The sequence below is a fragment of the Bos mutus genome, chromosome 2 (genome assembly GCF_027580195.1).
Source record: "Bos mutus isolate GX-2022 chromosome 2, NWIPB_WYAK_1.1, whole genome shotgun sequence".
Classification (NCBI taxonomy): domain Eukaryota; kingdom Metazoa; phylum Chordata; class Mammalia; order Artiodactyla; family Bovidae; genus Bos; species Bos mutus.
The window spans coordinates 51,119,288-51,145,769 of NC_091618.1; the positions used below are offsets into that span (position 1 = coordinate 51,119,288).

The 26,482-nt window shown below is 36.2% G+C and overlaps 1 protein-coding gene across 2 annotated transcripts in view; it reads left to right on the plus strand.

Annotated features, from left to right (window-relative positions):
* Window positions 1–748: 748 nt before the first annotated feature.
* The window catches only part of STK17B (serine/threonine kinase 17b), a 30,207-nt gene continuing 4,473 nt past the window's right edge, over window positions 749–26,482 (plus strand). The window contains exons 1-7 of one of the 2 annotated variants that reach the window (XM_070388872.1): window positions 749–1,015; window positions 11,156–11,320; window positions 16,997–17,209; window positions 21,181–21,325; window positions 22,470–22,596; window positions 24,107–24,155; window positions 25,319–25,498. In XM_070388872.1, coding sequence (XP_070244973.1) covers window positions 11,199–11,320; window positions 16,997–17,209; window positions 21,181–21,325; window positions 22,470–22,596; window positions 24,107–24,155; window positions 25,319–25,498 — 836 coding nt within the window. In that variant the 5' untranslated portion in view covers window positions 749–1,015; window positions 11,156–11,198. The remainder of the gene's footprint in view (window positions 1,016–11,155; window positions 11,321–16,996; window positions 17,210–21,180; window positions 21,326–22,469; window positions 22,597–24,106; window positions 24,156–25,318; window positions 25,499–26,482) is intronic. The other variant, XM_005901211.3, reaches the window with a different exon arrangement.

Sequence of the window (26,482 nt, forward strand, 5' to 3'; positions counted from 1 at the left end):
GGACACGACTGAGCTACTTCACTTTCAGTTTTCATGTTCATGCACTGGAGAAGGAAATGGCAACCCACTCCAGTGCTCTTGCCTGGAGACTCCCAGGGCCGGGGGAGCCTGGTGGGCTGCCGTCTATGGGGTCGCTAAGAGTCGGACACGACTGAAGTGACTTAGCAGCAGCAGCAGCTACACTGACTTCAGCCACGCCTCAGAAGACCTCAATTCGCTGGAGCGGACTTGAGAGGTGGAGCCCAAGTTCCATAAATCCCCAAGCGATGTTGATGCTTGCCAAGTTATAGCAAACTGGAGTCTCCACTGGCCGAGTGTGTTCAGGTGATAAGGAAGATGACTGGGAACAGTCTGAAAACAGGCACAGAAGTTTGGGAATGAGTCCGAAGCAGCGACTAATTTTGCTTCTTCCCGGTCCCTAGTCTGCAGATACTCAGTCCTAGTGGATTCACCACTCTGAAGGCCGGGATGCACTCGGTTGGAGTTACAGCCGTTGCGCGGTCAAGCTACTGCCCACCTCACTCTTCTCTCGCCGTCATTGCTGGAGCGCCCCACCTGCTGTGCAGCTCCGCCTAGCCTCCTACGGCCGGCGCCTGCCGCACCCCCTCACCGCTGAGCCCTGCCCCGCAGCACGCGCTGTAGGCCGGCGCTCCGCCCCTCCCGTCACGTGACAGCCCAGCCCTCCGCGCGCGCTCGGATTGGTTCTCGGGACCCAGGGGGTGGGTTCTAGCCTACAGCCCTGCCCCGCAACGGGGCTGCAGTTTTCAAACCTCAACTGTACGCTCCCGTCACCGTCTTCGCCGCCGTAGTCGGGAGCCACCTCACTGGGGAGGTCAGGTCACAACTGTTGGCCGTTGTCCGGAAGGGTAAAAGTGGGTCCTGCCACGCTCGGAGCTGCGCGGCACCTCAAAGGGCTAGAGCTGGAGAACGTGTCCTGTCGTGGCCACCTGTGTGGGGCGGGATTGGAGCCCCCTTGGAGGGGGCAGCCCCGGGAGAACCTGCTGCGGCCCGAGCGGTCAGTGTCTTCCGCCTCGCGCGTCCTCAGTCCTGCTGGGTTTGGCGGGTAGGCTCGGGGCTGCGACTCCAAACCCCTAAAGCAGCCCCCTTTACGGGTGGAACGGAGACCCAGAAGGTGGGAGGGGTCCCGAGGAGGGATGCCGGCAGTGTGGGCGGATCCGGGGTCGGCTCAGACCTCCGGCCTGGGGAAGATGGGCTCAGACACCGTCGTCCCCGGGTGGCCCGACTGCTCCGGACCCCTTGCCGCATTCCGGCTGGAGTCCTGCTTCTCTGGTTCCTTTGGGTGCGGCGCTCGGGGTGGCGGCTGGACCTCCCAGTACCTTTCTCAGCCGGGTCCGTGTGTGTGTGCGTGTGTGTTTGTGTGTGTGTGGCCCGGTCACTCCCCGGGTCGCATTCCGCGGGACACCCTTCGCCACCGGCTCGTTCGCGTCCTTTCCACGTCGCGTCGTCGTGGTCCCTTCAGGTCCCACCCAAGTTCACAGCTGGGGTGTGGGGCCCAGAACGTGTTCACATCTGGACTCATGGACCCGTCCTGCTCACAGCTGCCTTTCGTCGGAAGAAAGTTTGTGCTCATCTTCTGGGACATTTTCAGTTACTACTTATGAACAGATTTTTTTAAAGTCAGTGAATAGAGAAGTCGAGTTGCAGTTGTTTCCGTGATTTCCTGCGATCTGGTTTTATTTTGACGCCGTGTAATACAACTGCGTGACGGCTACGGTTTTGACATTTACTCAACTCTTTATTTTATGTAGGGAAAACGCTTCATTTGAATTCCCTTAGAGACGAAGCTGAAAGAGACTGTGGGCGGCTAGTAGCTGATGTTAGTTCTTCCTCTGGCTGTGATGGGACAGAGGCCCTCCAACATCAATCTGCAAATGGAAATTAAGGAAAAGAAAACATTTTAAAGCCACATACTGATAAGATTTCAATTATATTAGGTCTGTGTGTCACATTCGCTGATTGTTTTGCCAGCGTGTAATGTTTACATCTCTGGACTGATGATATGCAGTGATGTGTGATACATTGATTGCCCCTTTAGGTTCTCAAGAGTTTGAGAATGTGTGCCTTGAGACACACATGGTCTACTGAGATGTCTGGGCAAGTGGCAGCATATATAACCTGGCATTTTAGCCTGGGCACACAATCTTATTAAAAGATGATAAACCTACTTTGTCATTGATTCACCACTGGTTTTATAGTAAATTGTTCAGAAGTAGTTTTCAGCAACTTCCAAAGTGTTTGTTTTACAAATATTAAACCACATGCCCATAAAATGCTGTGTGTTTGAAAAAGTTGGTCCACAGAAGCAGTGTCCTAGTTTAAAACTCCTCTTCTTTCCCCTTCATCCTCCTCTGAGCAGATGTTCAGTTTTTAATTTTTTTTTCTGTTTTAATAGCTGAAGTTATTAATAGCTGCTTTATTCTTGAGGTACCTATCATACATTTTACATCACTTTTCTAAAATATGGGCTTGAAATTAAGATGAGCTATATATACGTGGCAATATATTCAAGTTTTAAAAGTAAAAATTGTGTTATCAAAGTCCTTTCATTTTTGTGTGTGGACAGAATAGTTGTAGATTCTCTTGAGCTCGTTGAAAACTGAATTACCGGTTGGCTAAGATACAATCTGGCTTCCCTCATAGCTCAGTTGATAAAGAATCCACCTGCAATGCAGGAGACTCTGGTTCGATTCCTGGGTAGGGAAGATCCCCTGGAAAAGGGATAGTCTACTCACTCCAGTATTCTTAGGCTTCCCTCGTGGCTCAGCTGGTAAAGAATCTGTCCACAGTGCGGGAGACTTGGGTTCAATTCCTCAGTTGGGAAGATCCCCTGGAGAAGGGAAAGGCAACCACTCCAGGATCCTGGCCTGGAGAATTCCATGGACTGTGTAGTCCATGGGGAGACAAAGAGTCAGATGCAACTGAGCAACTTTCACTTAAGATAGAATCAGTTTTCAGGAAAGTTGAGACTTGACTAATTGATCACTGTGTCAGAATATTAATGGCAAAGCTGAAGAAGATACAGGCATTTGATGGCATGTTTCCAGTCAAACAATTCTATCTTTAAACTTGCACTGAGAGTTTTTTTTACTAGTGTTAAGTAAACATTTAAATACGTTTTAAATGCTTGGTTTTTGAAGCTGTTTGATAATTATAAGAGAAATTTCCTTATCAAAATTTCCCTATTTTTACTTAGAGACCCAATTTTAAATGCAGGAATCAAGGACATCCATTGCTGACACTTTCACTTAATCCTAAAATTGTCTTACAATTGCATGTATACTATATTGCAGTGCGTATTGGCAGCTAAGTAGGACAGTGCTACTAGATTTATTGCTTTTAAAGGATTTGGGGTTTGTTTTTTTTTTTTTAGGAATTCTTTGTGTTCTGTGAGTATTGGTTGTGTCAAAAACATTAACAATCATTTATGTACTTACTTTCCATTTGTGAAAACTAAATGTTTTAGTTATTTTAGTTTTTTACAATTTTGATGACAAAATTCAGTGATTTTAAGTATTTTGTATTCTATGAAGGACTTTTATCAAAGGATTTCTTTGACTATTTCAGTTAACAAATGTGTATAAGAATTAAGTTACATGTTTTTACATAAATATGTTGTGACAAATGTAATTGTCAGGGCATGCTTTATGAACTTCTGATTGTTTTTATTTATTTATTTATCATTTTCCCCCAAAATACATGTAATCATGAACTTCAGGACCACTCTAAACATCTAAACTAGTGAGTTTCTTTTCATTTATATGCAGCATGTGTTGTGGCGTCCTAGACCCTTTGCAACTTCTTTAAAAGAGCAAATAGTTAATATTTTTAGCATTTAAAAATTTTAATATTAACAGTGAAATGATAGTTTCATCTTTAATCCTAGGATCATATTTCATTTTGCATTGTAATACTTACTGAATAAACAGTACTTCAGAGATGCTATAAGTAAACAGTACTTTATTTTGCAACAGAAACTTAATTTTCCATCTGATGAATGAAAAGCACTGTATGTTTGTTGGCCCACTATATTTCCGTTCTCAACATCTTTTCATCCTGGTTCACAATTATAGGGTTTAACTCTCCTTCTGAAGGTGGAAGAGACAGCACCTGGCCTTACTGAAGTGACACAGAATCAGGTCTAAGGTCATTACCTGGGACTTTAGCCCTTGGATAGTGTTTACTAGACTGGTTAGACTAGAGGCAGTTAGCTGGCTTCTTGTGATTTTTCAAAGGATTAAATTCTTGGATTATACTTTCTATTCAGTCTTTAAAAAAAAAACAAACCGATGAACCTGTTAGTAGAATACGTAGAAGGAATGGTCTCTTCCGTGAAACTGAAAATCATCATCGTCCCTTTCCCTACACCAATGCCTTTGCTTCTAATCAATGACTAATTAGAAATGGATCCTTCTGCCACACTAGCAGAAAGTTCTTTATTTTGATAGATTCCAGACAAATAAATCTCCAGTTCCTCTGTTTCATAGGGAAAACTTGGTAGCTGTAAATGCTCATGCAGAAAGAAAAAGTTTTTTTTCCCTGTAATCTTGTGCCTTGCTTTGCTTTCCATTGCCTTTCAGATTTCTTCATGAGGATCTTAATTTATCCTCATGATCCAGGACAAGTATCTGGATTTCCTGATTGAAATAGCTCTTAAAATATTGATGTTCTTAGCTGAAGTAGGGCTATAACAACATGTGGCTGCCTAGTCTGGAAAGATAGGTAAATGCAAAATAAATGATCTGTTGGTATTATATTGCAATACATAATATAATAATTTTATCCATGTTTCCAGACTTCATGGCTGTCCTGTTTAAAACTGAAGTTCTCTGATAGCAATTTAAAATATTTCTTATTTTATTTAGCCAAATATTGAATTAAGCAGAGATTAGCTGCATTTGAAGCCCCAATATTATAATTTCAAGATAGATCTCAAATTCTGCTAAACCCTCAAAGACATGAGATGTACCTAAAAATTCTTCTTGCTGTATCTCTTAATTCTTAAGAAATATTAAGTTAATATTAACTTAATATTCCATATTAAGTTCAGTTCATTGGACATTTTAAAAAATTCCTACCAGGTGCCAGACACCATGCTGGGAGTTTAGGCATGAAAGCAAATGGTTGCTATCCTTTAGACACTAAATATAATTGCAGTCTAACATGTTACATGTTGAGGTAAAGAGGTATGTCAAGGGTCCTCCTGTTTGGAGCATAAAGGACAGGCATTAAAGACAACCTGTGAATTTTAGGCAAAGCTTCCTGGGGGAGATGACAATCTTTGTTGAGTTAAGATTAAATAAAAAGTTAACCATTTAAGGAAAGGTAGAAAGGATGTTCAGACAGAAAAGTGTAACAGAGATGTGGAGGCAAAATATGAGATACAAGTGTGGCAGGAAATGATACAAGCTGGCCATGAAGGGTTTTGTGTGTCTTGGTGTAAGGGCTTGAACTAGGTACCAGGGAGCTAATGCAGGGATCAAAGCAGACAATTTTATTTTTTAGATGTTTTTATTTATTGTCATATGATGTGTTAGATTTTATGAAATATTTTTATAAGATAACTTTGAGGTGAATATTATGATGAGCATGTTTAAATAGAGCTATTTAGAGGTTTTATAAGGTGTTTTTTTTTTTAGTTTTACTATTGATCGCATCATATTTGCTTTCTCCCTTCTAGTAAACTTAGGTCCAGATCAAGCCTAACATTTTCCCTCTTCCTCCCTTCACTGATCCCATCTGAATTCTTGTTGTAATTATTGTAATGAGAGTTAATGAAGAAAAAAATCTCTGCAAATAAACTTGAGATTCCATTATTCCTAGCAGTACTGTGTAACTGGAAGCTTTATTGTACCTTGCCTTGTTCTATTATCCTCTTACTGTTTTTAGTGCTTGATTATAATTGTGTACCTACTCACACATACACATTTTGCCTACTAAGTCCCTTGAGATTTTTTTTTTTTTTTTTTTAATGTAGCCTAATAAAGTGTTATGGGCTTCCCATGTGGCTCTAGTGGTAAAGAACCCACTTGCTAATGCAGGAGATGTAAGAAACAGGAGTTCGATTCCCGAGTCAGGAAGATTCCCTGGAGGAGGGCATGGCAGCCCTCTCCAGTATTCTTGCCTGGAGAATCCTATGGACAGAAGAGCCTGGTGGGCTACTTCTGTAGCCTGGTTGCAAAGAGTGGGACATGACTGAAACAACTTAGCACAAGGCAATGGCACCCCACTCCAGTACTCTTGCCTGGAAAATCCCATGGACGGAGGAGCCTGGTAGGCTGCAGTCCATGGGATCGCTAAGAGTCGGACACGACTGAGCGACTTCACTTTCACTTTCCACTTTCATGCATTGGAAAAGGAAATGGCAACCCACTCCAGTGTTCTTGCCTGGAGAATCCCAGGGACAGGGGAGCCTGGTGGGCTGCCGTCTATGGGGTCGCACAGAGTCGGACACGACTGAAGCGACTTAGCAACAGCAGCATGGAGTAAAGTTCTTTAAAGTGATACATTGGTAATTTGGGCTTCCCTGGTGTCTCAGACGATAAAGAATCTACCTGCAATGCTGGAGACACCAGTTCAATCCATGGGTTGGAAAGATCCCTTGGAGAAGGCAGTGGCAACCCACTCCAGTACTCTTGCCTGGAAAATCCCATGGACAGAGGAGCCTGGTAGGCTGCAGTCCATGGGGTTGCTCAGAGTCGGACATGACTGAGCGACTTCACTTTCACTTTTCACTTTCACGCATTGGAGAAGGAAATGGCAACCCACTCCAGTGTTCTTGCCTGGAGAATCCCAGGGATGGGGGAGCCTAGTGGGCTGCCGTCTATGGGGTTGCACAGAGTTGGACACGACTGAAGTGACTTAGTAGCAGCAGCAGAGTAACTAGCACAGATTATTGGTAATTTAGAATCGGTTATAGGTCTGTGAATTATGGTAGAATGCAAGAAAAGGTTGATGATTGCTTGTTGGAGTTAAAGAGAATTTGGTGAGAAATTTAGGAAGATGCAAGACAGAAAATTAACTGATAACCTTCATGTACCCAAGAATTAAATCTTACGTATAGGATAGCATGGTGTTTGTGGAGGGATTGGTGGACAAATGTGACATTCTTGCTCTGTTATATACAAAATTGGCCAAAGGATAGGAAATAGAAAAATATCTAGGCTGTGGCAGCTGGTGCAAGTGCTGTAAATAGAATGAAGATATGACTTATGGCATGCTGTATGGATCCCTAAAGCAGTTTGTAATATAGGTGTATTAGCAGTCTGTAGGTAAGTTTAAAGTCTAACCTTCAGAAATGTGTCTTTCCTTTTTTCTGGGACATAGCTTGTGTTTCCAGCATGTTCAGAGCCAGAGTGAAATGTAACACAATTCAAAAAAATGATTTTTATACCAGCATGTGTTTTAAAAACTGCCGATTGTCCAGTGCTGCTTTCAGCTGCATTTATAGCCATACAAATATACAAATATCTATAGGCCATTCATCCATTGTGATGACCAACAGTACATGTGAGGGGGAAAATTTGTTAGGGTAAAAGACTAAGCATACTCCAATGTCTAGTATTAGGTAATGCTGTTAAGTAGCTTGATTATTAGGCCATGTTTATATTACCACGATTTATTCCAGTCCTAAAAAAAACTAGCTTTTATCTTCCTTCTAATAACTAAGTAGGTACTATAAAACTTAATACCTGTTAGTATAGTATTTAAATATCACACTTTGGATTTTTTTTTTTAGAGGGATCCTGAAGTGAATTTGAATTTTCACAAGTAATATAATAGTAAAGGCATATATCTTAAGGTTACAAATTATTATTTATTATATAGAACTTTGACATTAATTCAGAATTTATAAAATTGTTTTTCCTGGGTGGTACTAAACAGGGTATTGATTCTTGCTTAGTATTTACCCTAAATGCCTGTATGGTCTTTGCATAAGAATGGACCTGTTACTTGCATAATGAACACCATCTGCTCTAAATAAATGCAGAGAAAACATTGAGGCCTTAAAAAATCTGAACAATAATGGCTCATGTACTTTTAGCCAAGTAAACCCTTAATGTGTAAAGAGATATGTTTTACTGTTGCACATGGGTTAATTTCTGCATGTAGTCACAGCCATCTTTTTTAGCCAAAGGCATTTGTTAGTTTTTTGTCTATACTAGCTTGATATAGATAACTTAAACAAAGGAGAGTATAAATACTGCCATAATTTCACAATCCAAGGATAACCACTGTTAATATATTGTCATAGTTTCCTGTATTTTCATCTATTTGCTTTTATATTATTTAAAACATATTTGAAAATTATATATAGCAAACATATATACTTATAACAAAATTAACATACTATATATAAAGTTTTGTCTTCCTTTTTTCATTATATGAGTTAAAATATTTGAAAGCACAATTTTTATTAGGTATGTAATATCCTGTTATTTAGGTATATTTAACCATTTCCTTATTGTTAAACTTTCGGATGCATTCACTCTGAAAGCTTTTTGGTTTTTTTCCACTATTATAAATCATGCTTAATTAAGCATGTCTTTGACAACATCTAAGATTCATATTGATTCTTTTGAAACTTGAGAACAGAAAATAATTATAAAATATATCTCTGTTTTACTAGATTCTTATGAATAGATTGCTTTTTAGCTGATGCATTACAGCATAAGATAAACATCATAGATTCTAGAATCTAGATGAGGTGAACATCTTAGAATCAAGAGCCTATACTCTGTCTCCATGGGTAAATTTGCTGTGTTCTTGTGCTTATGATTCCTAAGGCCTGATATGGAACAGTGTTGGGAATGTAGGCCAATTTGTATCTTTGATACAGGTATATCCCCTCTTTCTGTATATATGCTAATAACATAAATATTATCATAAGCATACAAATCTATAGACTTTTAAATTTAGGGAAAAAATCTTAAAGCCCAAGAATGACCTGAAGAAAAAAACACTAAGCATAGAAATTGGTAACCATATTGATTTTTCAGAGAGGAATATGTGAACAGTGAAACTGAGTGCCATCAGAACTAAAGTATATAAATAGTTCGTCAAAACAATAAAAAAGACAGATTTTAAGAACTAGTTTAATCTAACTTGGGGTGAGAGTTTTGTACATGGAAATAGGGTACAGCTATTCAACAGTGGCAGGGACTGTCACTGGAGAAGATCTTTCAGAGAGTACTAACAGGATTTGTTTATTGAACTCCATGATGTGCTTTCACGACTAGCACTGTACCAGTATCATTCTTCATGAGTTTGTATTTTAATTTTTATTATTTAGAGCACTGCAAGATAGATTCTATGATTCATCCATACTTTAGGGGCAGCAGAATTGCAGCTTTCCTCGCTAGTAATCAGGAGAAATGCAAAGTAAATCACAAAACTGTCTGAATGGGGCATATGTTGGCAAGGAAATGATAAGTTCTCCTACCCAGGGCTAGCGGGGTGAAAAGAAGGGACCAACTCTGTCTGTGATTAATCATTTATTTTTAATTTAAACAAAATAATAAGATTGAAACCCCCAAGTGTTTGTTATATTTGTATCCCTTCCAACACATTTGAAATACTACTTTCTTTTTAAAAGTAGCTGTATTACTTTGCTAGGCTGCTGTAACAAAATACTGTAGATAGGGTGACTTAAGCAACTGAAATTAATTTTCTTACAATTCTGGAGAATAGAATTTTGAGATCAAGGTGTCAGCAGGCTTGGCTTCTCTGTGGCCTTTCTCTGGCTTGTGAATGGCCTTCTCCCTGTGTCTTCATCTGGTCTTTCCCTGTGTTTCTGTATCCTAATCACATTTTTTTAATGAAGATACTTGACTTGGCGTATTGCTTTAAGGCCCACCCTAATGGCCTCATTTTAATTTAATTGCCCATTTAAAGGCCCTTTCTCCTAATACAGTCACTTTCTGAGGTACCAAGGGATTAGGACTTTAAGGTAGGAATTTTAAAGGGAGGGACATAATTCACCTCAGAACAGCAGCAAAGGTAAATGCCTCATAACTGGTATGATGGATAAATGGGATTCAGACTCAGATGTGGTTCAGTCCAAATGTTATTTTCAGAATGATACTCTGCTAATTTTGGAACACTAGAGATGTACCTCAAAACTAGTTAGGTTTTTGTTTTTCCAAAGTTTGAGAGAAAAAAATGCCGACTTAAAACCAAGGAAATACAGAAACTGAAAACACTCCCCTCTAATCACACTGTTCACTTGCTAAGGTGAATATAGGTGGCATTTGAATATAGGAAGGTATAGAACATGTCAAGTAGGAAATAAATGGAGGAAAAATGTGACAAGAAGGAAAAAACGTAGGGATTCTTGTAGGAGTGTGCTAGAAGAATAATACTGGATCTTCTATTACATAGGCATAGCAGAAGGAAGAGTCTAAAAATTTGTAGTCTGTCATTATGATATGAATTCAATTAATGTGAAATAGTAGTTTTAATATTAAAACTGAATGCTTGTAAATATCATAAAAGTTCCAGATAAATATGAGCTTCAGATACAGATTAGAACTCCAGAATAGGGCTTTATGTGTAGTTGCTCACTCATCCGACAAAATTATACAGCTCTTCATACATAGCAGGCTCTGTGCTGGGTTCTGAATCTAAGACCCATGAAACAAGTCTATTTCTTTGAATGACTCAGATGTCAGTAATATAACTCACAACATGTGAATTTTCCACTATATTTGTTTGCTCATGTAAAATTAAATTTAAAATGAATAATTGTTTTTCTGTGTTAAATTATCTTGTTATGTGAAGATACAACTTTAAATAATCAAAGTTTTAAAATGAAATTGAATGATTATATTACAATTTTAACTTTTTAAAAGAATTTGGTAGGTCTTACAGGCATTTTCAGTAGTTTTATTCTGAAATGAAATTCAGTAACTTAGTTCAGGTACCATAGGTGATACCAATTTATATGTCTGGTCTTTGTTTTTCTTCTTTTAGGGTAGAATATGCTTTTAAATCTTCTACCATCTTTTTTTTTTTTTTTGGTTGCACCTTATAGCTATATTTGGAGCTGTACAATATAACGCATATCCTCTCTGAGATAACATCTTTTTTTTCCCTTAATTGCATATAAGTTATACCCTGCATCTTCTCTTTTTTTAAGCAGATAAAAATAAGTGACTGAAGAAGCCTATCTGGGAGTCATCATGTTGAGGAGAAGATTTGATTGCCGAAGTATTTCAGGCATGCTAACTACCACTCCTCAAACTCCAATTAAAGTGGAAAACTTTAATAATTTTTATACACTTACATCTAAAGAACTGGGAAGGTAAGGAAACTTTTGATGTGTGTGTGTTTAAAATCACAGGATTTGTCTATCCTTTTATAAAACTCACTTGATTATTATTTAGCAATGATTAGAAAGAAAAGTCCTCATCTCTGCTGGTACTATATAGGGATCTAGTCTTAAGTGACCTGGAAATCAAATCCATGGAGGGTTAGTGAGCATGTATGATATATCGTACCTCGCTTCATAGCCCATGGTGGAAAGTCAGGGCTCTTACTGGAGTCTGTCCAAGGAAGAGGCAGCTTAGCATAGTGGACTGTCACATCCAGATTTGGGGTTAGCCATTTGCTATTTGATCTCAAATTACTGTTCCTCTCAGTACTGTAGTTTCCTCACCTGAAAAGTGGGGATGAAGGTAATCATATATATTTTATATGGTTGTTGTGAGTCTTAAACAAGTTAATATTTATAAAATAGTAGAATGCTATAAAGTCTTTTTGAATAGCTTTTCTAATTCTTAGAATATTGTGCTAGCCTAAAAAAATGTGGAGATTCTCTTCCTCTTTTCTAAACAAAATGAATTAATTCATAGTTGATAGTATAATTCCATATGACAAACAATGCATGTTCTGTAAGTAAAACCTGTATTTATTTACACTGATACTGATCCGTTTTGGTTTAACGAAGTGTAAATTCCTTCAGGCCAAGGAGTGACCTGAGATTATGAGATCTAAATTTAACACTACCATTTGAATATACATGAAAATTACAAAAGATATACCAAATAATTTGTTATGTATTCAGCATTTTGAGCTTTAAATTTAAATGCTTAACAAAGGGAGGATGGTGATCATTTTCTGTCTTTAGTTTGATTTTTATGTTAAAATAGTAAAAGCCCATGTTTGTGTTGATGGATGCACAGAAAAATAGTATGGATGATTTTTTGTCTTTGATAATCTCAATGTGAAAACAAAAATTGACTGAAACATGGCAAGTAATTCTGTTCTTGGTGGTCTTTTATGTCAAAGATGAAGGCAGGTCCTGGCTTTTTCACTTGTCAGATATTGGGAGCAGTCTTTCTTTTACAAAATAAGGGTGATAATATCTATGTCATTAGACTAAGAACTAAATATGAAAGCATATTTATTTCATAATTCCAGGCATATTTATTTATTTAATTTTGTGTGCAAAATATTTGGGCCTTTTAATGGTTTATGAAAAGATACAGTTTTTAAAACCTTTCAGGGTATTTTCAAGAAATAGTTTAGTTCTAATCTGTAATTATTTCTCTTTGCATTATACAGGAAAGAGTAAGAGTTAGTTGACTGTATCTCATTACTCATTAAATAGTCATAGAGTCTTTGCTTTGGAAGAACTTCAATGGTCAGTGGCCTTCTAATATAATTTTTTATGCAGTGCAGCAATTTTTCCTGTAATTTTCCTGACAAGTTTTTTTATCCAGCCTCAATCTGAATGTCTCAGGAATAGGGAACTCACTTCCTCAGAATATGTCTGTTCCATTTTGTGGGCACTTAGACACAGAATTCTGTTTTCTGCTAATCTCTACCTAATATACATAGTTCCCCTTTTGTAGCTGCATATAATACCCATGTAAAAATTCTTTAGAGATTTGAATGTAGCTAAATGTTGCCAGTTTCCTTAGATGCTCATCTTATGACCTGATTTCCAGACAGTGTTCCTTGATCCATGTATCCTCTTCTGGATCACTTTGTAGCTTTTTATCCTCAGTCTTAAAATGAAACAGTCTAGAATGGATGCAATATTGTTAATATCTTACAGTGGGGAATACAACAAAACTTTATTGAGATAGCCTGTGTGGGAGCTAGAAAGACTGATTTTTTTTTTCTTTGATGGTTTTGGAGAACATAAACTTTGGGAACAATATTAATAATTTGAAATTGTTTTGTAAATGGGGTGCCATCATAAATCACAATCATAAACTTGACTCAGTTTATAACATTTTAGAGCAAAAACTCATGATAAACTCTGATGAAAACAAATTCAGATTCCTAATATTTCATCTTTTAATAACTTCATGAAAGAGACCTTTTTTCTTTTAGTTGATATGGCCTAATGAGTCACCTGGTAAATACTGATATGTCTCGTTAATAAACCTTGATAAATTGAAGTCATGACCTTTCATCTGCCATGAACTTGCTGTAAATTCTTTCAATATTTTACCAATTTTGATATTATCCCACACTTTTGCAAAGTGAAAATTAGGATCATAACCTTGTTTCTTCTGAGGCTTATACATTTTGAAACATATAAACATAATAATTCTAGCATGTGATAATTACAAAATTATCTTTATAAATCAGTTTTTAAATTAGTTTTAAGATGTTTAATGTTGTAGAATTTTTCTTTAAATTAGAATAAGATATGTAAAAGTTAGCAGTTAATTTTTGACTATTCTCAAAAAACTTTGCATTGTTCCTGTTTTTTAACATGTTGGGTAAGTTTTTTCCACCCCTCCCCCAACTGAATCAAGGTTTCATAGGACTTCTTGTGGTTAGAAGGGTGAGGCAGATGCAGAAATAAACGTCAGCTTCTTTTGTGGCTTACCCTCCCCCCTCCTTTCACATTTTATTGTCTGTTCTAGAATGTAGAAGAGTAACTAACCAGACCTTTTAGCTGCTGGGAAATCTAGTTAGCCTTGCCCTTTTAGGTTATACATTAAGTACTACTGTTAAGGTTTTAAAATTTCCTAAATGTTTCTGTTAAATTTCATATAGGGACATTATGTGTTAAGTATTATTTTATGAGTGTGCTTAGGCTCTCAGTCGTGTCCGACTCTGTGCAACACCATGGACTGTGTAGCCCACCAGGCTTCCCTGTCCATGGGATTCTCCAGGCAAGAACACTGGAGCGGGTTTCCATTTCCTTCTCCAGGGGATCTTCCTGACCCAGGGATGGAACCCACGTCTTACATCTCCTGCATTGGCAGGCAGATGTTTTACCACTAGTGCCACCCGGGAAGCCCTAACTATTATTTTGGATACTTCTAAATGACAATTAGCATTTTAGAATGGAAAACAAATACTTGGTTTTTTCCACTAAGTCATCTGATAATTATGGTAAAAATATTTAAAGATCCTCTGGAGAAGAGAATGGCTACCCACTCTAGTATTCTTGCCTGGAGAATTCCATGGACAAAGAAGCCTGGTGGGTTACAGTCCATGGGATCACAAAGTGTCAGACACAACTGAGCAATTGACACACATACATGAATATGTGTGTAAAATTTTGAGTCTCAAAGAAGGTTTAAAAATGTGAATGCTTTAAGTACAGTATACAGAAGAGCACAATGTATGGTACTGCACTAGGTCCATAGCTCTTGCATTCATTCAACAGATATTTCAGTTTCTGTTATGTGTTAGTTAGTGAAGTGTAGATTTTATGATTAATAATTAGGACAGATAGGGTTTCTGCCCACATAGGGCTTTTACTTAGCGATGAACATTGACAAATAAGTAATTTCCAATATTGTTTGGTCATCTTTGCTCTGCATTAATGAGTACTATTCTTGTAAGCCTCATGAGAAAACCTGAAACAGTTAAGTGTTATTATTTAATTTTGCTCTTTGTTTCTGAGAGAATTCTGGCTTGTAAATATAATTATAAAATTACAGCAGAACTTAATTGTTACAGCTGGTACTATAAACTATTTCAGATGGACAGAGTTCTTGGCTAACTAGCTTCTGTTTCCTAAGTTTTACAAGGTGAATTTCTTCATAAAACTTAAAATTTCCTTTTTGTTTTAGACAAATTTTCACTTCTGAATCTAAATAAGAATTGGCAGAAGTGAATCTACTTCTTTAAAAAAAAAAAAAATCTTAAAGGAAGGAATTGTTTTGTAGTGGTCAGAATAGAAAGCTAGGATTTCACATCCTGCAATTTAAGTCATGGCAGTCCATTTCCATATATGACCTTTCATGAGTCATTTAATCTTAGTCTGACTCAATTTATCCAGTATAAAATCTATAAACATGGACACTCTGAATATAAAACAAAGGGACTGATTGAGTTTTTTTGTGAGCTCATTGAAATGCTTTGATTTGTATTCCTTTTGCATATGGTGAGAAAATACAAATTAAACATTCTCAAATCTTAAATGAAAAGTTCTATCAAAAAAATAACTTTATGCATGCAAATTTTCTGAGTTGATATTTATTTTGATATATGTAAAAGAATCAAATTATAGCATGACCACTTTCTTAAAAATTTTTTTTTGCATTAGTAGCTTTACCTTTTCATCTTGATTTCCAGTCCGTGGTTTTCATTGGCACCAATTTTGGGGAAATTGAGAATATAAAGAGTAGGGATCTTTGTCATCCTGCCCTTGACAATAGTAAGTTAAAAATGCATAAGCAATTTATTCTGTCCCTGACTTCTACCCCAAATCCAAAGTATATTAAAAATAGGTTTTTATTTATACCTGATTTGTTGGTATTCAGTAAGTCATTTGAGCCTTAGGATAGAAGTTCTTAATTTTAGAACCCATGAACCAGGCTTAGGAACTTTATGGATAGTCTTTGAAATCTAAAAACCCTCTGGAACTTTATGTAAAAATTTCTTTTTAAAGGCATGTGTACATTTTCTGGGTAGGCAGTCAATAATTTTTATTAGTTTCTTAAAACAATCTGACTCAGAATAGCTTGAGTCTTTGGGAAACTAGATGGGAAAACTATAGGCTTAGAATACACAGGCTTCTCTTGTGGCTCAGCTGGTAAAGAATCTGCCTGCAATGTGGGAGACCTGAGTTCGATCCCTGGTTGGGAAGATCCCCTGGAGAAGGGAAGGCTACCCACTCCAGTATTCTGGCCTAGAGTTCCATGGCCTGTGTATAGTCCATGGGGTCTCAAAGACTTGTACACTACTGAGCGACTTTCACAGTCTTTACTTTAGAATACATAAGTTTGCCAGAGTCTTTCAAAAATTGGCTGAAATGTTGAGCACTGTTATTGGATAGAGCTAAAACATGTTTATTCCTAAAATAATAAACATGACTTTAATAATGTGTTTGTACATAGCTTTTGATAACCATGAATTTTCTTAGCTAATCATGAAGTGTCTTTGGATACTTTCCATAAAACATGTACACTTTTGATATCTGTTACAAGCTTTGTGGACTACTGAGCAATACTAATAGATACTCTGGTAAAACAACTGACAAATTGTGATAGAAAGCTTCAAAGGTTGTCAAAAGTGATGTTGAAAGGCAAAATGTTTACACTAAGAGAAGTAAATAAGATGAACACCCATTTTTGCATTTAATTTTTTTTGTTTGAAGGAAAGCTAAAATTTTTAGCAGAGGGAAATAGACCAAGATACATATCTTCTCTGGAGTCTGCCAGACAGAATAATATTTACTCTATAGGATTGTTATCATACTTAAACAAAATAATTCATATCAAGAGTATGGCATGGAGTTGGTGGGCAAATGAGATCTCTCCCTACAATGGTAATGTATCATGTTAATGATATGATGGTGAAGAATAAATATAATTATGTCTTATATTACATTTGCCATCTGTATTTTAGTCTGATGATACTATAAATTTTATAAAAGTACATGTAGTATTTGATTAGATTAAGAGAGCAAAGGTAAATTCCTAATGGCATGGATGTTTGAAGGATTGATAAAGTTATAACAGTATCTGTGTTATACTAACTTTTGTTCTTACTTTTCCCCCAGAGGAAAATTTGCTGTGGTTAGACAATGTATATCAAAATCTACTGGACAAGAATATGCTGCAAAGTTTCTAAAAAAGAGAAGAAGAGGACAGGACTGTCGAGCAGAGATTCTACATGAAATTGCAGTACTTGAATTGACAAAATCTTGTCCCCACGTGATTAATCTTCATGAAGTCTATGAAAATACAAGTGAAATCATTTTGATATTGGAATAGTAAGTATACTCTTTAAAAAATTTAAAGTATACTCTTTAAAAAAGTTTATAGTACCTATTTGAATTGGGGGGTAAGGTTGCTTGAAATGTCAAGAACAAAAATGATAAAAGTATAACAAGAACTTGTAAAGATTCCTGTTAATAAAATATTAGAGGAACATAGTATATATTCATATATTTTCAGAAAACTTATAATGTGTAACCTCACACAGATACCCCAAAATGAATTAAACAGCATTCAGTAAACAAATGACAATACAATGTTTATAGAGTATAGTGAAATTGAGTATACTTTTGTTGCCAGTGGCAAAGAAAATAGAAGTTTTCTGCAAAACAGTCTGATGGGCAGATAGGATTGAAATAATTTATATATTCATTTATTTGAAAAGCACATCCAGTGAAGTTACCCAAGGAGAATAAAAAGGTAAACTTGCGTGAATGAAAGGTAAACCATGTAGTTTGATTTTAATCTTCTACACATTAACTTTATTGTGTTATGGGAGTTTTTTAAATGATATTCTCGACTTCCTTACTAATTTCTAAACTGTGCTTTAGAAAGCTGTATAAGACAAATGTAGATATAAGTAGTATATAGTACATAGATTTATGTGACAGTGTAACTGTACTAAAGTACTGTTATCATATCCACTCACAGATGCACAACATATATACAAGCACATAAGCAAAAAAACATAAATACTCCAAATTTCTGAATTTCTTAGTTGAGTTCCTTCAAGGGGCAAACTTTTCAATAGAGAGGAAGGGTAGAAATATATCTGAGTTTACCTTTCAAGACAATAATGATATAAGTGGCTTCTCTGATTACAGAGAAATTTTTTCTTCTCTGTAGTCACTGCTCTGGGTGCCTTGTTTTAACAAAGGGTCTATTAGTCTGCTGCTCCTCACTGCTTTCCATTTATGCTTCCAGTTTCTGCTAACTTCTGCTTCTTGTGTTATCGCTTCTTCTCCTCCTTTTAACTCCTCTTCATTTTCTGTTTACCATAGCTTCATCTTTGGAAAGCTATGGTAAATTATGGTAAAGAGCTTTCCCTCTTTCGTGGGAAAAATGGCAGTTCTACAAAAGACACTGATCAGCTGGTCAAATGAAGAGGTAGAGACAGTGTGATTGGCTGACAGTCACAGGGTTTGTTTGATCTCGTTACTGAAACAAACAAACCCTTAGGATACTTTTCCTGGTATAAACGTAACATCATTTATTGTGTTAGATTTAGAACGTATAGAAAATAGAAATCATTTGTAAACAGTGGTTACTTTTATGACATATTCCTCTATTTTGAAATTATTTTATTTTTTATGTATGTATACTTTCCGAAACAAAATCGTGATCTATTAAGTGTATGGTATTATAATCCTTTTTTTCCACTTAAGAATATGTTGTGTGCATTTATCTATATCTATATATATATGAAATAGTGTTTCTAAAAATGAATTTTAATTTAGCAAAGACTTTTAAAGTTGACTTCATAATCAGAGTTTAACAAGCAGCCCCCAAATTCAGAAAGGCTGGATGTTGGCTAGATTTGGAATTAATATTTGTTGACTCATTATAATAATAGCTAATATTTATTGAATATTTACTGTGTATCAAACACTGTATTAAATACTACAGGTGATCTGCTTTGATCCTTATAACATCTGTTGTACTCAGTACTTTATGTGACTTACCTGATTTGATTCTTACAGCAAGCCAGTGAAGTTCGAGCTGTCATTTTTTGTTATGTATCACTATGTTACAGTAGAAGAAACAGAAGCATGTTTTGTCCCAGCTCAGGTAACTGGTTAGGCAGAGTCTGAATGGAAGTCAGGCTGCCTTGTTTCAGTAGGTACTTCCACAGGCAGCCTGCTGTTCTCTTATGTCTAGGCACTGGGAAGTGCTTTACGTATGTTTTCTCAAGTGGTTTTCTTATATTTTATTTTGAATTTTAGAATTAATGAGGATTCTGTCTATTGAATTAACTTTAGAGAGTGTAATGTCAGTGTTGGTATATAAATAATTATGAAGTGTTCAAGAATGAATTTTTCACCTAAGCATTTTATGCTGCCATATACTGCTGTATACTGAAGAATTTAGATCTCTCTGGCATTTCCCATAGTTTTGGGTATTTTCCATATTTTAATAGTGGCTAGGAATCCATATTCCATACAATTTTCTTTTAATTTTTAATTATTTTGTCTGATTTCTTATCAGAAAGGGCCTAGCAAATAACTTATTCTAAGAGAATCTGAAGTATCTCTTCATTTTCTTGTCTGCTTGTGATTGCATTATTAACTTTATCTGTAGTGTCCTTGCAGGAATATATTTTGACCACTTGTTTTGAGAAGATTTATTTCATTAAAGCTGAATAACATAACCAGAAAGGGAAGAAGTGAGGTATCCTAAGTAGCTTGGCCTGTGGAGTCCCTCTTCCCTCAGGAGACCTTGAGCAGGGTTTTGACAGACAATTGATGTGTAAACTGAGGGGCCACATGTTAGTCTGAATATTAGCTATTCACAAAGATTAGTTTCTTTTTTAGATGAATGAATTTCTAACGTTGTCTTCCGGTACCTAACTTTGAAGGCCACTACTAGATGTTTTATAGCAAAGTAAATTTTTCATACTCAGATTGACTTTACTGTGAAATCTTGAAGTCAGATCTTGAAGTTAGTTTCTTAGGAACTTTCTGGGAGTTTGGGGGCTGGAAGTCATTGAGATATGAAGTAAACATTATTGAAGCATTACCACATGTGCCTTAGCAGCTGTCCCACAGATTTCTCTGAAATACTGTAAAGTGTGAAGCAACCAAGCCCTGCAGCTTCTAATTGGCATGCTCTGTACAGATGACCCGATGGCCTGCAAGTGTGAAGGATCAGTCCTATGATTTTCAATGAGACTCAGATTTGTGACCACTGATTCTTTTTCCTTCTTGTGACTCCAGATATATATGACATACTTCTTCCTCTTGACAGTCACCAAGACTAATGGATTGTACTTTCAGCTGCTCTGAAGAATGACTGTCTATTCCATTATTCATTCATTCAATAGACACTTACTGTGTACCTTCTATGTGTCAGACACTCTTCTTGTTGCTGTGCATACAGGAGTGAACCAAAGGGGGGAAATAGTGTTCTGTGAAATAAATGAGTTTCTGATTTATCATATAGAATAGACTGTACTTGAGATATTCCCAAACATACCTTATAAGTTTTTATTAATAACCATCTAGATTTTTTTGCATGATTTCTGACAGTTTTTATTTCATTCATTTAGATTTAGTCCTTAGAAAAAAATCTGTTGAGTTCAGTTATATCTCTGTTTTACAGATGAGGAAGCTCAAATAAGTGATTGACCCTAAATTATATTGCTGGCAAATAGCAGATTTACGATTTAAATTTAAATCATTTGATTCTAAATCTAGGAATTTTTCATTATGCATTTGTTGGCATTCTTTAGATTTTCAGTTCTTATAAACAAAGGAAAAAAACTGGGGTTCTGGGCCCAACTATTCTTTGTAAAGCTGCAATGCAGGATATTGGTTAAGAATGTAGATTCTCATCCATATTATACAGATTCAGATTCTGCCCTCTCACTTAATTTCACCTATTTGTACTTATTTCTTTATCTGTAAAATGGGAATGATAGCCATGATTCACATGATTGCCTTGAGAATCAAAATATCTATCTATATACAGATGACAGGTATGTTTATATATAATGAATAAATGAGTAAAATAGAGCAGAGCTGAACTCATAGGTAAATACTAGCACCCAGACTTTAAACCATTCTTGTCATTTATTTTATTTCTTAAAAATCCCTCCCAGCACCATCCACCACCCCCCATTAAATGTGTGTATATAGAGAGATTAGAGTTTAGGTGGCCATATCTTTTACTTAAAAGTATATAGTATTTAAAAGTTGCCATTTTTAGATCAATGATTTTTCAAGTTTCTATTCTTTGAATTCTATTTCAGTGCTGCAGGTGGAGAAATTTTTAATTTGTGTTTACCTGAGTTGGCTGAAATGGTTTCTGAAAATGACATTATTAGACTCATTAAACAAATACTTGAAGGAGTTCATTACCTACATCAGAATAACATTGTACACCTTGATTTAAAGGTAATGTAATGTCGTTTTAAGTACCACTACATCTCTGTTCCTTCTCTGCTCTTGTTTGCACAACTAACTGCAGACTGGTATTGAGAGGAAACAACAGGTCATGCTTGTCTAGACTGTGCATGTGCTACGTGGACTTACTTCTGTACTGATTGATAGAAGACTGCATGTGTGAGCAGCTCAGATTTAATCACTGGGCTTTTAAAAACCATCATTACATATTTTCTAATGCTACTGTCATGTCACTCCATCCTGTTCTTACTGCCATATCTTGGACTTTTTATTGCCACATCTTGGACTTTTTGTCTTATAAAACTATCTCTGAAATACTTAATTTTCAGCTACCTCTTGAAGGTAACCTGCTAGTCCTTACTCCTTTGCTCCCATTATACTCATTCATCTTTCTCTTGAGGCTTTTATTCTTTTGGCTTTTCCTTTCTCCACACGCCACCCCAGACCATTCAGGCCCCTTCCCCCTGAGGTACCACTTCAGCCTCTCGTTTTACTATCCTTTCTCCTTATCCTTCCTCTGTAGCCATACAAGAACCTTGAAATCTGAATCAAATTGTCTCTCATTGTTTGAACACTGGACTCTTCCCTTCCTGGATGATCTCCTTTTCATATACCCTCCCATGCCTCTTTCTATCTCAGGTACAATCCTGGGAATAGTCAGACACAGAACCATACCACTGTACGGAACCATTAGCTCTTTCTGGGTGTAAATGTATTTTTATTTGTTCATGCCTTCTTTCGTGCTATTCCCTAGACCATTTTTCTCACTGGCATGCTTCTGTTTAGCCTTCAGGATTCATCTTAAGCATCATCTCTACTGCAAAGCCTTCTTGGACTTTCTTATGAGCAGAATTAAGCAGTCTTTACTACTGAGTATTCTGTATATCATAATCAGTTAATCAACCAGTGTATCCATCTTTTTTTTATTAAAACCAAGAATACTCTTGAAGTGTATTTTTTTTTTTTTTGTCATTGACTATATAGCTCCTCCTAAGTAGTAGTTCAGTAAATGTTTAGTGGATGACTCAATAAATGTTTAATAGCTAAACAAATTCTACTTAAGTTACCTCTGATTTGAGTTTAGTATTCTTTTCTTGTTTTATATTATTTATCATTTCTTGTTGTGCTTTATTAGCCCCAGAATATATTATTGAGCAGCATATATCCTCTTGGGGACATAAAAATTGTAGATTTTGGAATGTCTCGAAAAATAGGAAATGCATGTGAACTTCGGGAAATCATGGGAACACCAGAATACTTGGGTAAGAATTTCCTTTATTTTATATACCACTTTGAAATGTATTAATAAGTGATACGTATATAGAACTATTTTAAGGCATGTAACTCCAGGATATATTTGGTTCAAGGATTTTAGTGCATTGAAATTCGGTTTTGACACATTTAAATGAATTGTAATGAATTGAGACAATCACAGTTTACAGGACATTGGACATATAAGTTAAAAGTTTAATGTTTGTGTGTAAAAGCTTTGTACATAAAGAAAAACAGGTAAAAAGGAAGTTAGGAAGCAGAAGAAAATGAAAAAAGGGGAAAACTGAATCAGTGTTACTGCATTTGAAGCCTTTTTGTTTGGTAGATGTCACTTTTACTTCTGTCCTAGTGAGGTTTTTGCTGAGAGTTGTAAAAGGAGGATTTTGAAAAAGAAGGGTGTTAAGTAGAATCTATTAGTAGATAATCTAGGAATATTGTACTAAATCAACAAATTAGATCATGGAGATGAAAGATGTTTTTAAGTCCTGTAAAGCAGCGCATAAATGGTAAAGTATTTTAATTTGTAGTAACAATCTTTTTACACTTTTTTCTTGTTGCTCATATTGATATCCCTATGCAGGCATTGAAAAGATACGAGTAAACAGAATACGTGCTACTCAGCAAGGGAGCTGACTTTCCCAAAATGAAAAACAAAGCAAATTACTAACTTCTGAATGCTGATAGAGGCTACAGTGTCCTAGAATAATGATTGTAATTATAGATAATATAGCTCACAGAAGTATGTGAAAGGTAGCAGGTGGTGCATGCAGGCTGACAATATATGTGACTCACAGGCTTTATTAACCAGACTGTTATGCTTGGAGAAGTTATGAAATCATACTGTGAAACTAAAAAGTTATTCAACTATAGATACTAGTTTGGACTCTACTAATTTGAAATTTATAGTAATGCTCAGAAAGTATAGACAATTTATGTTGTACCATTAAATTCTTTTGGTGGGGGGGTGGGCAAAGGAGGAGACAGTGGAAAATTAATTGCTTAGGAAACTAGGTTTTAGATAGTGTAAAAGGGATATTTAATCTGTTTGAAAATCTAAAGCACTTCCAGGAAGCTGGTTTGTTCATAGTGTCATTTTTGAATGCATATGAGTCTATTTACCCTGAGAAGAAAAACTGAAATCATTCTATTAAAATAACTCAAACTAATTCCTAACAGAGTCATAAAGCTAAAATTGTAAAAAGATTTTAGCTTTTACTTCTTCATAATTGCTTTTTCTGAGGTTAATCTTAATCGTTTAAAAAAAATACTGCATAGCTACTGGTTACTCCCAGAATATCATTGGTGCTTTTGAACCATCTGGTTATATAATTTTCTCAACACTAGGTATATCTAAATGTCCAATCACAGGATGATAAATACTGTGCTAAATTTCTACTGATATATTGGTAATTCTTTAAAATTAAATCCAGTTTACTGCAAAGTAATTTTCATGTCTTTAGATTTGTCAGTATTGAATTTGAATTTTATTTTCTCTTTCAGCTCCAGAAATCCTGAACTATGATCCCATTACCACAGCAACAGATATGTGGTAAGATTTTGTTAGTTACTTGTATTCCTTTATTAAAAGCTGGTTAGTACATATTCTGTGGTTCTTTGGTTCAAAATGTAAATAGTAAGGCTATCTTTAAAAGATTTTATTTGAGTATCATTATTATGCCACAGGAAAAACATTTACCTGTTCATTCTTTTTAATAACACTTTGGCTCTGAGCCAAAGTACAGGAATAAATAGGAAAATCCCTTTCCTGGAGGAAGACTCCTTCTGGTAAAAGAACAAAATAGTCACACTATTGTGCTGTATGTTCTATAATAAAGATAGAATACTATTTAATAACCATAAGGGAAGCAGCAGACAAGCACCAGATGGGAGACATATGATCTAGGTCTAGGAGAACTAGGAAGATATTTACTCAATAGAAAAATGAGATTAGATCCATTTAAAAGTTTAGTTTTATAAGAGTGTATTTCTTGGGTATTGTGAGTTTATATGGTTGTCACAGAGAGAACATTATAGGGTAGAGATGGCATTGACACCAGAACTTTACTTGAGACTACAGTGGCAGACTGACTCTATCAGACCAAGAGGAAGAGTTTAGTTTGCCATGTAGGGGGAAGAAATGGATTTGCTAAGAAAAAAGGGTCTTGTGGCTAAATAAGTGGGTGAAATAGGTGCTATATATGTATTGTCTTTTTCTGGTTCCTGAACACAGGAGTTGTCATTAACATATTTATGGTTCTAAAAGTTTTGCAATTAAAAGGAAATCTGTCTGCCCAATACTGTGCTTTACCAAACCTGCAGTCTCTGTTTGTATGGAATCCTATTTATGTCTCACAGATCACTACTGTGTCATTGAACACCATTTTGGAAATGCCACTCAGGACAGCTTTGTGTACTTGATAAACAGGTATCTGTGTGAAGGGCAGACTGTAGATATAATGATACATATTTAATACATTATTTTTATATAACATACATGTGCATTCCCTCAGTCTTTTTCTGTGAGGCAAACTTTGAGACAGCATAATTATTTCAGCTTTAATAGTATACTATGGGAACTTTGAAAAGCAGTTTAGTTTAACTGCACAAGATTTGAGGACAGGAATATGTTGAGAATCAATTTTACTTTATATAAATGTTTTAAGATTAACACACATTTTAAGTTCCCATCTTCTCAGTTATTTGTTTTTTCAGGAATGTTGGTGTAATAGCATATATGTTATTAACTCACACATCCCCATTTGTGGGAGAAGATAATCAGGAAACATACCTCAATATTTCTCAAGTTAATGTAGATTATTCGGAAGAAACTTTTTCATCAGTTTCACAGCTGGCCACAGACTTCATCCAGAGGCTTTTAGTAAAAAATCCAGAGTAAGTAATATTAATTTACTTAAATACTATTACAAAATAAATTACATATGATTATTAAGAAAGACATATTATAAAACAGTATAAAATTATTGGATGTATGCTCTCTCAAGTTTCAGGTAAAATGGGAAGAGAGGTGGTATGAGAGATCATTAAATGGCAAATCCATAACTTCAAACATAGGACATATAAAATATATAACAAGAAATCTTGAAATGAAGAGAAGATTTGGATTATCTCTTCTGTCAATCTGCTACTATCCTCTGAAATTCCTTAAAATGATTAGTAGTAGAACTGATGGCTCAGCAGTAAAGAATCCACTGCAACGCATGAGACACAGGAGACGTGGGTTCAGTCCCTGGGTCAGGAAGATCCCATGGAGGAAGAAATGGCAACACACTCCAGTATTCTGGAAAATTCCATGGACAGAGGAGCCTGGTGGGCTATAGTCTACGGGGTCACAAAGAGTCAGGCACAACTGAGCAACTGAACACACACACCAAAGATTTATAATATACATGGCTGGTTATGATGAGACTTTGTTATGAATTATTTATAGTGAAATAACCATAGTTGTATAACAAGTTCACATACTGATTGTCAAATTTTTAAGCAGCAGATACTCATTGCCTACTAAAGAAGGTACTTGAAAGTATGTCTTAAAACTCTTACCTCGCTCATTGGCAACTTCAAAGCAGGAAAAGAAAAAGCTGACCTCCTTTTCTTTACCTGGATAAGTCCTGTATGTGTGTACTCAGTTGCTCAGTTGTGTCTGACTCTTTGCAACCCTATGGACTGTAGCCCACCAGGCTCCTCTGTCTATGGAATTTTCCAGGCAGGAATACTGGAGTGAATTGCCATTTCCTCCTCCAGGGGATCTTCCCAACCCAGGGATGGAACCCATGTCTCCTGCATTGCTGGTGAATTCTTCACTGCTGAGCCATCTGGGAAGCCTCCGGGTCAGCCCTTTTTACCTTAAAATGCCTT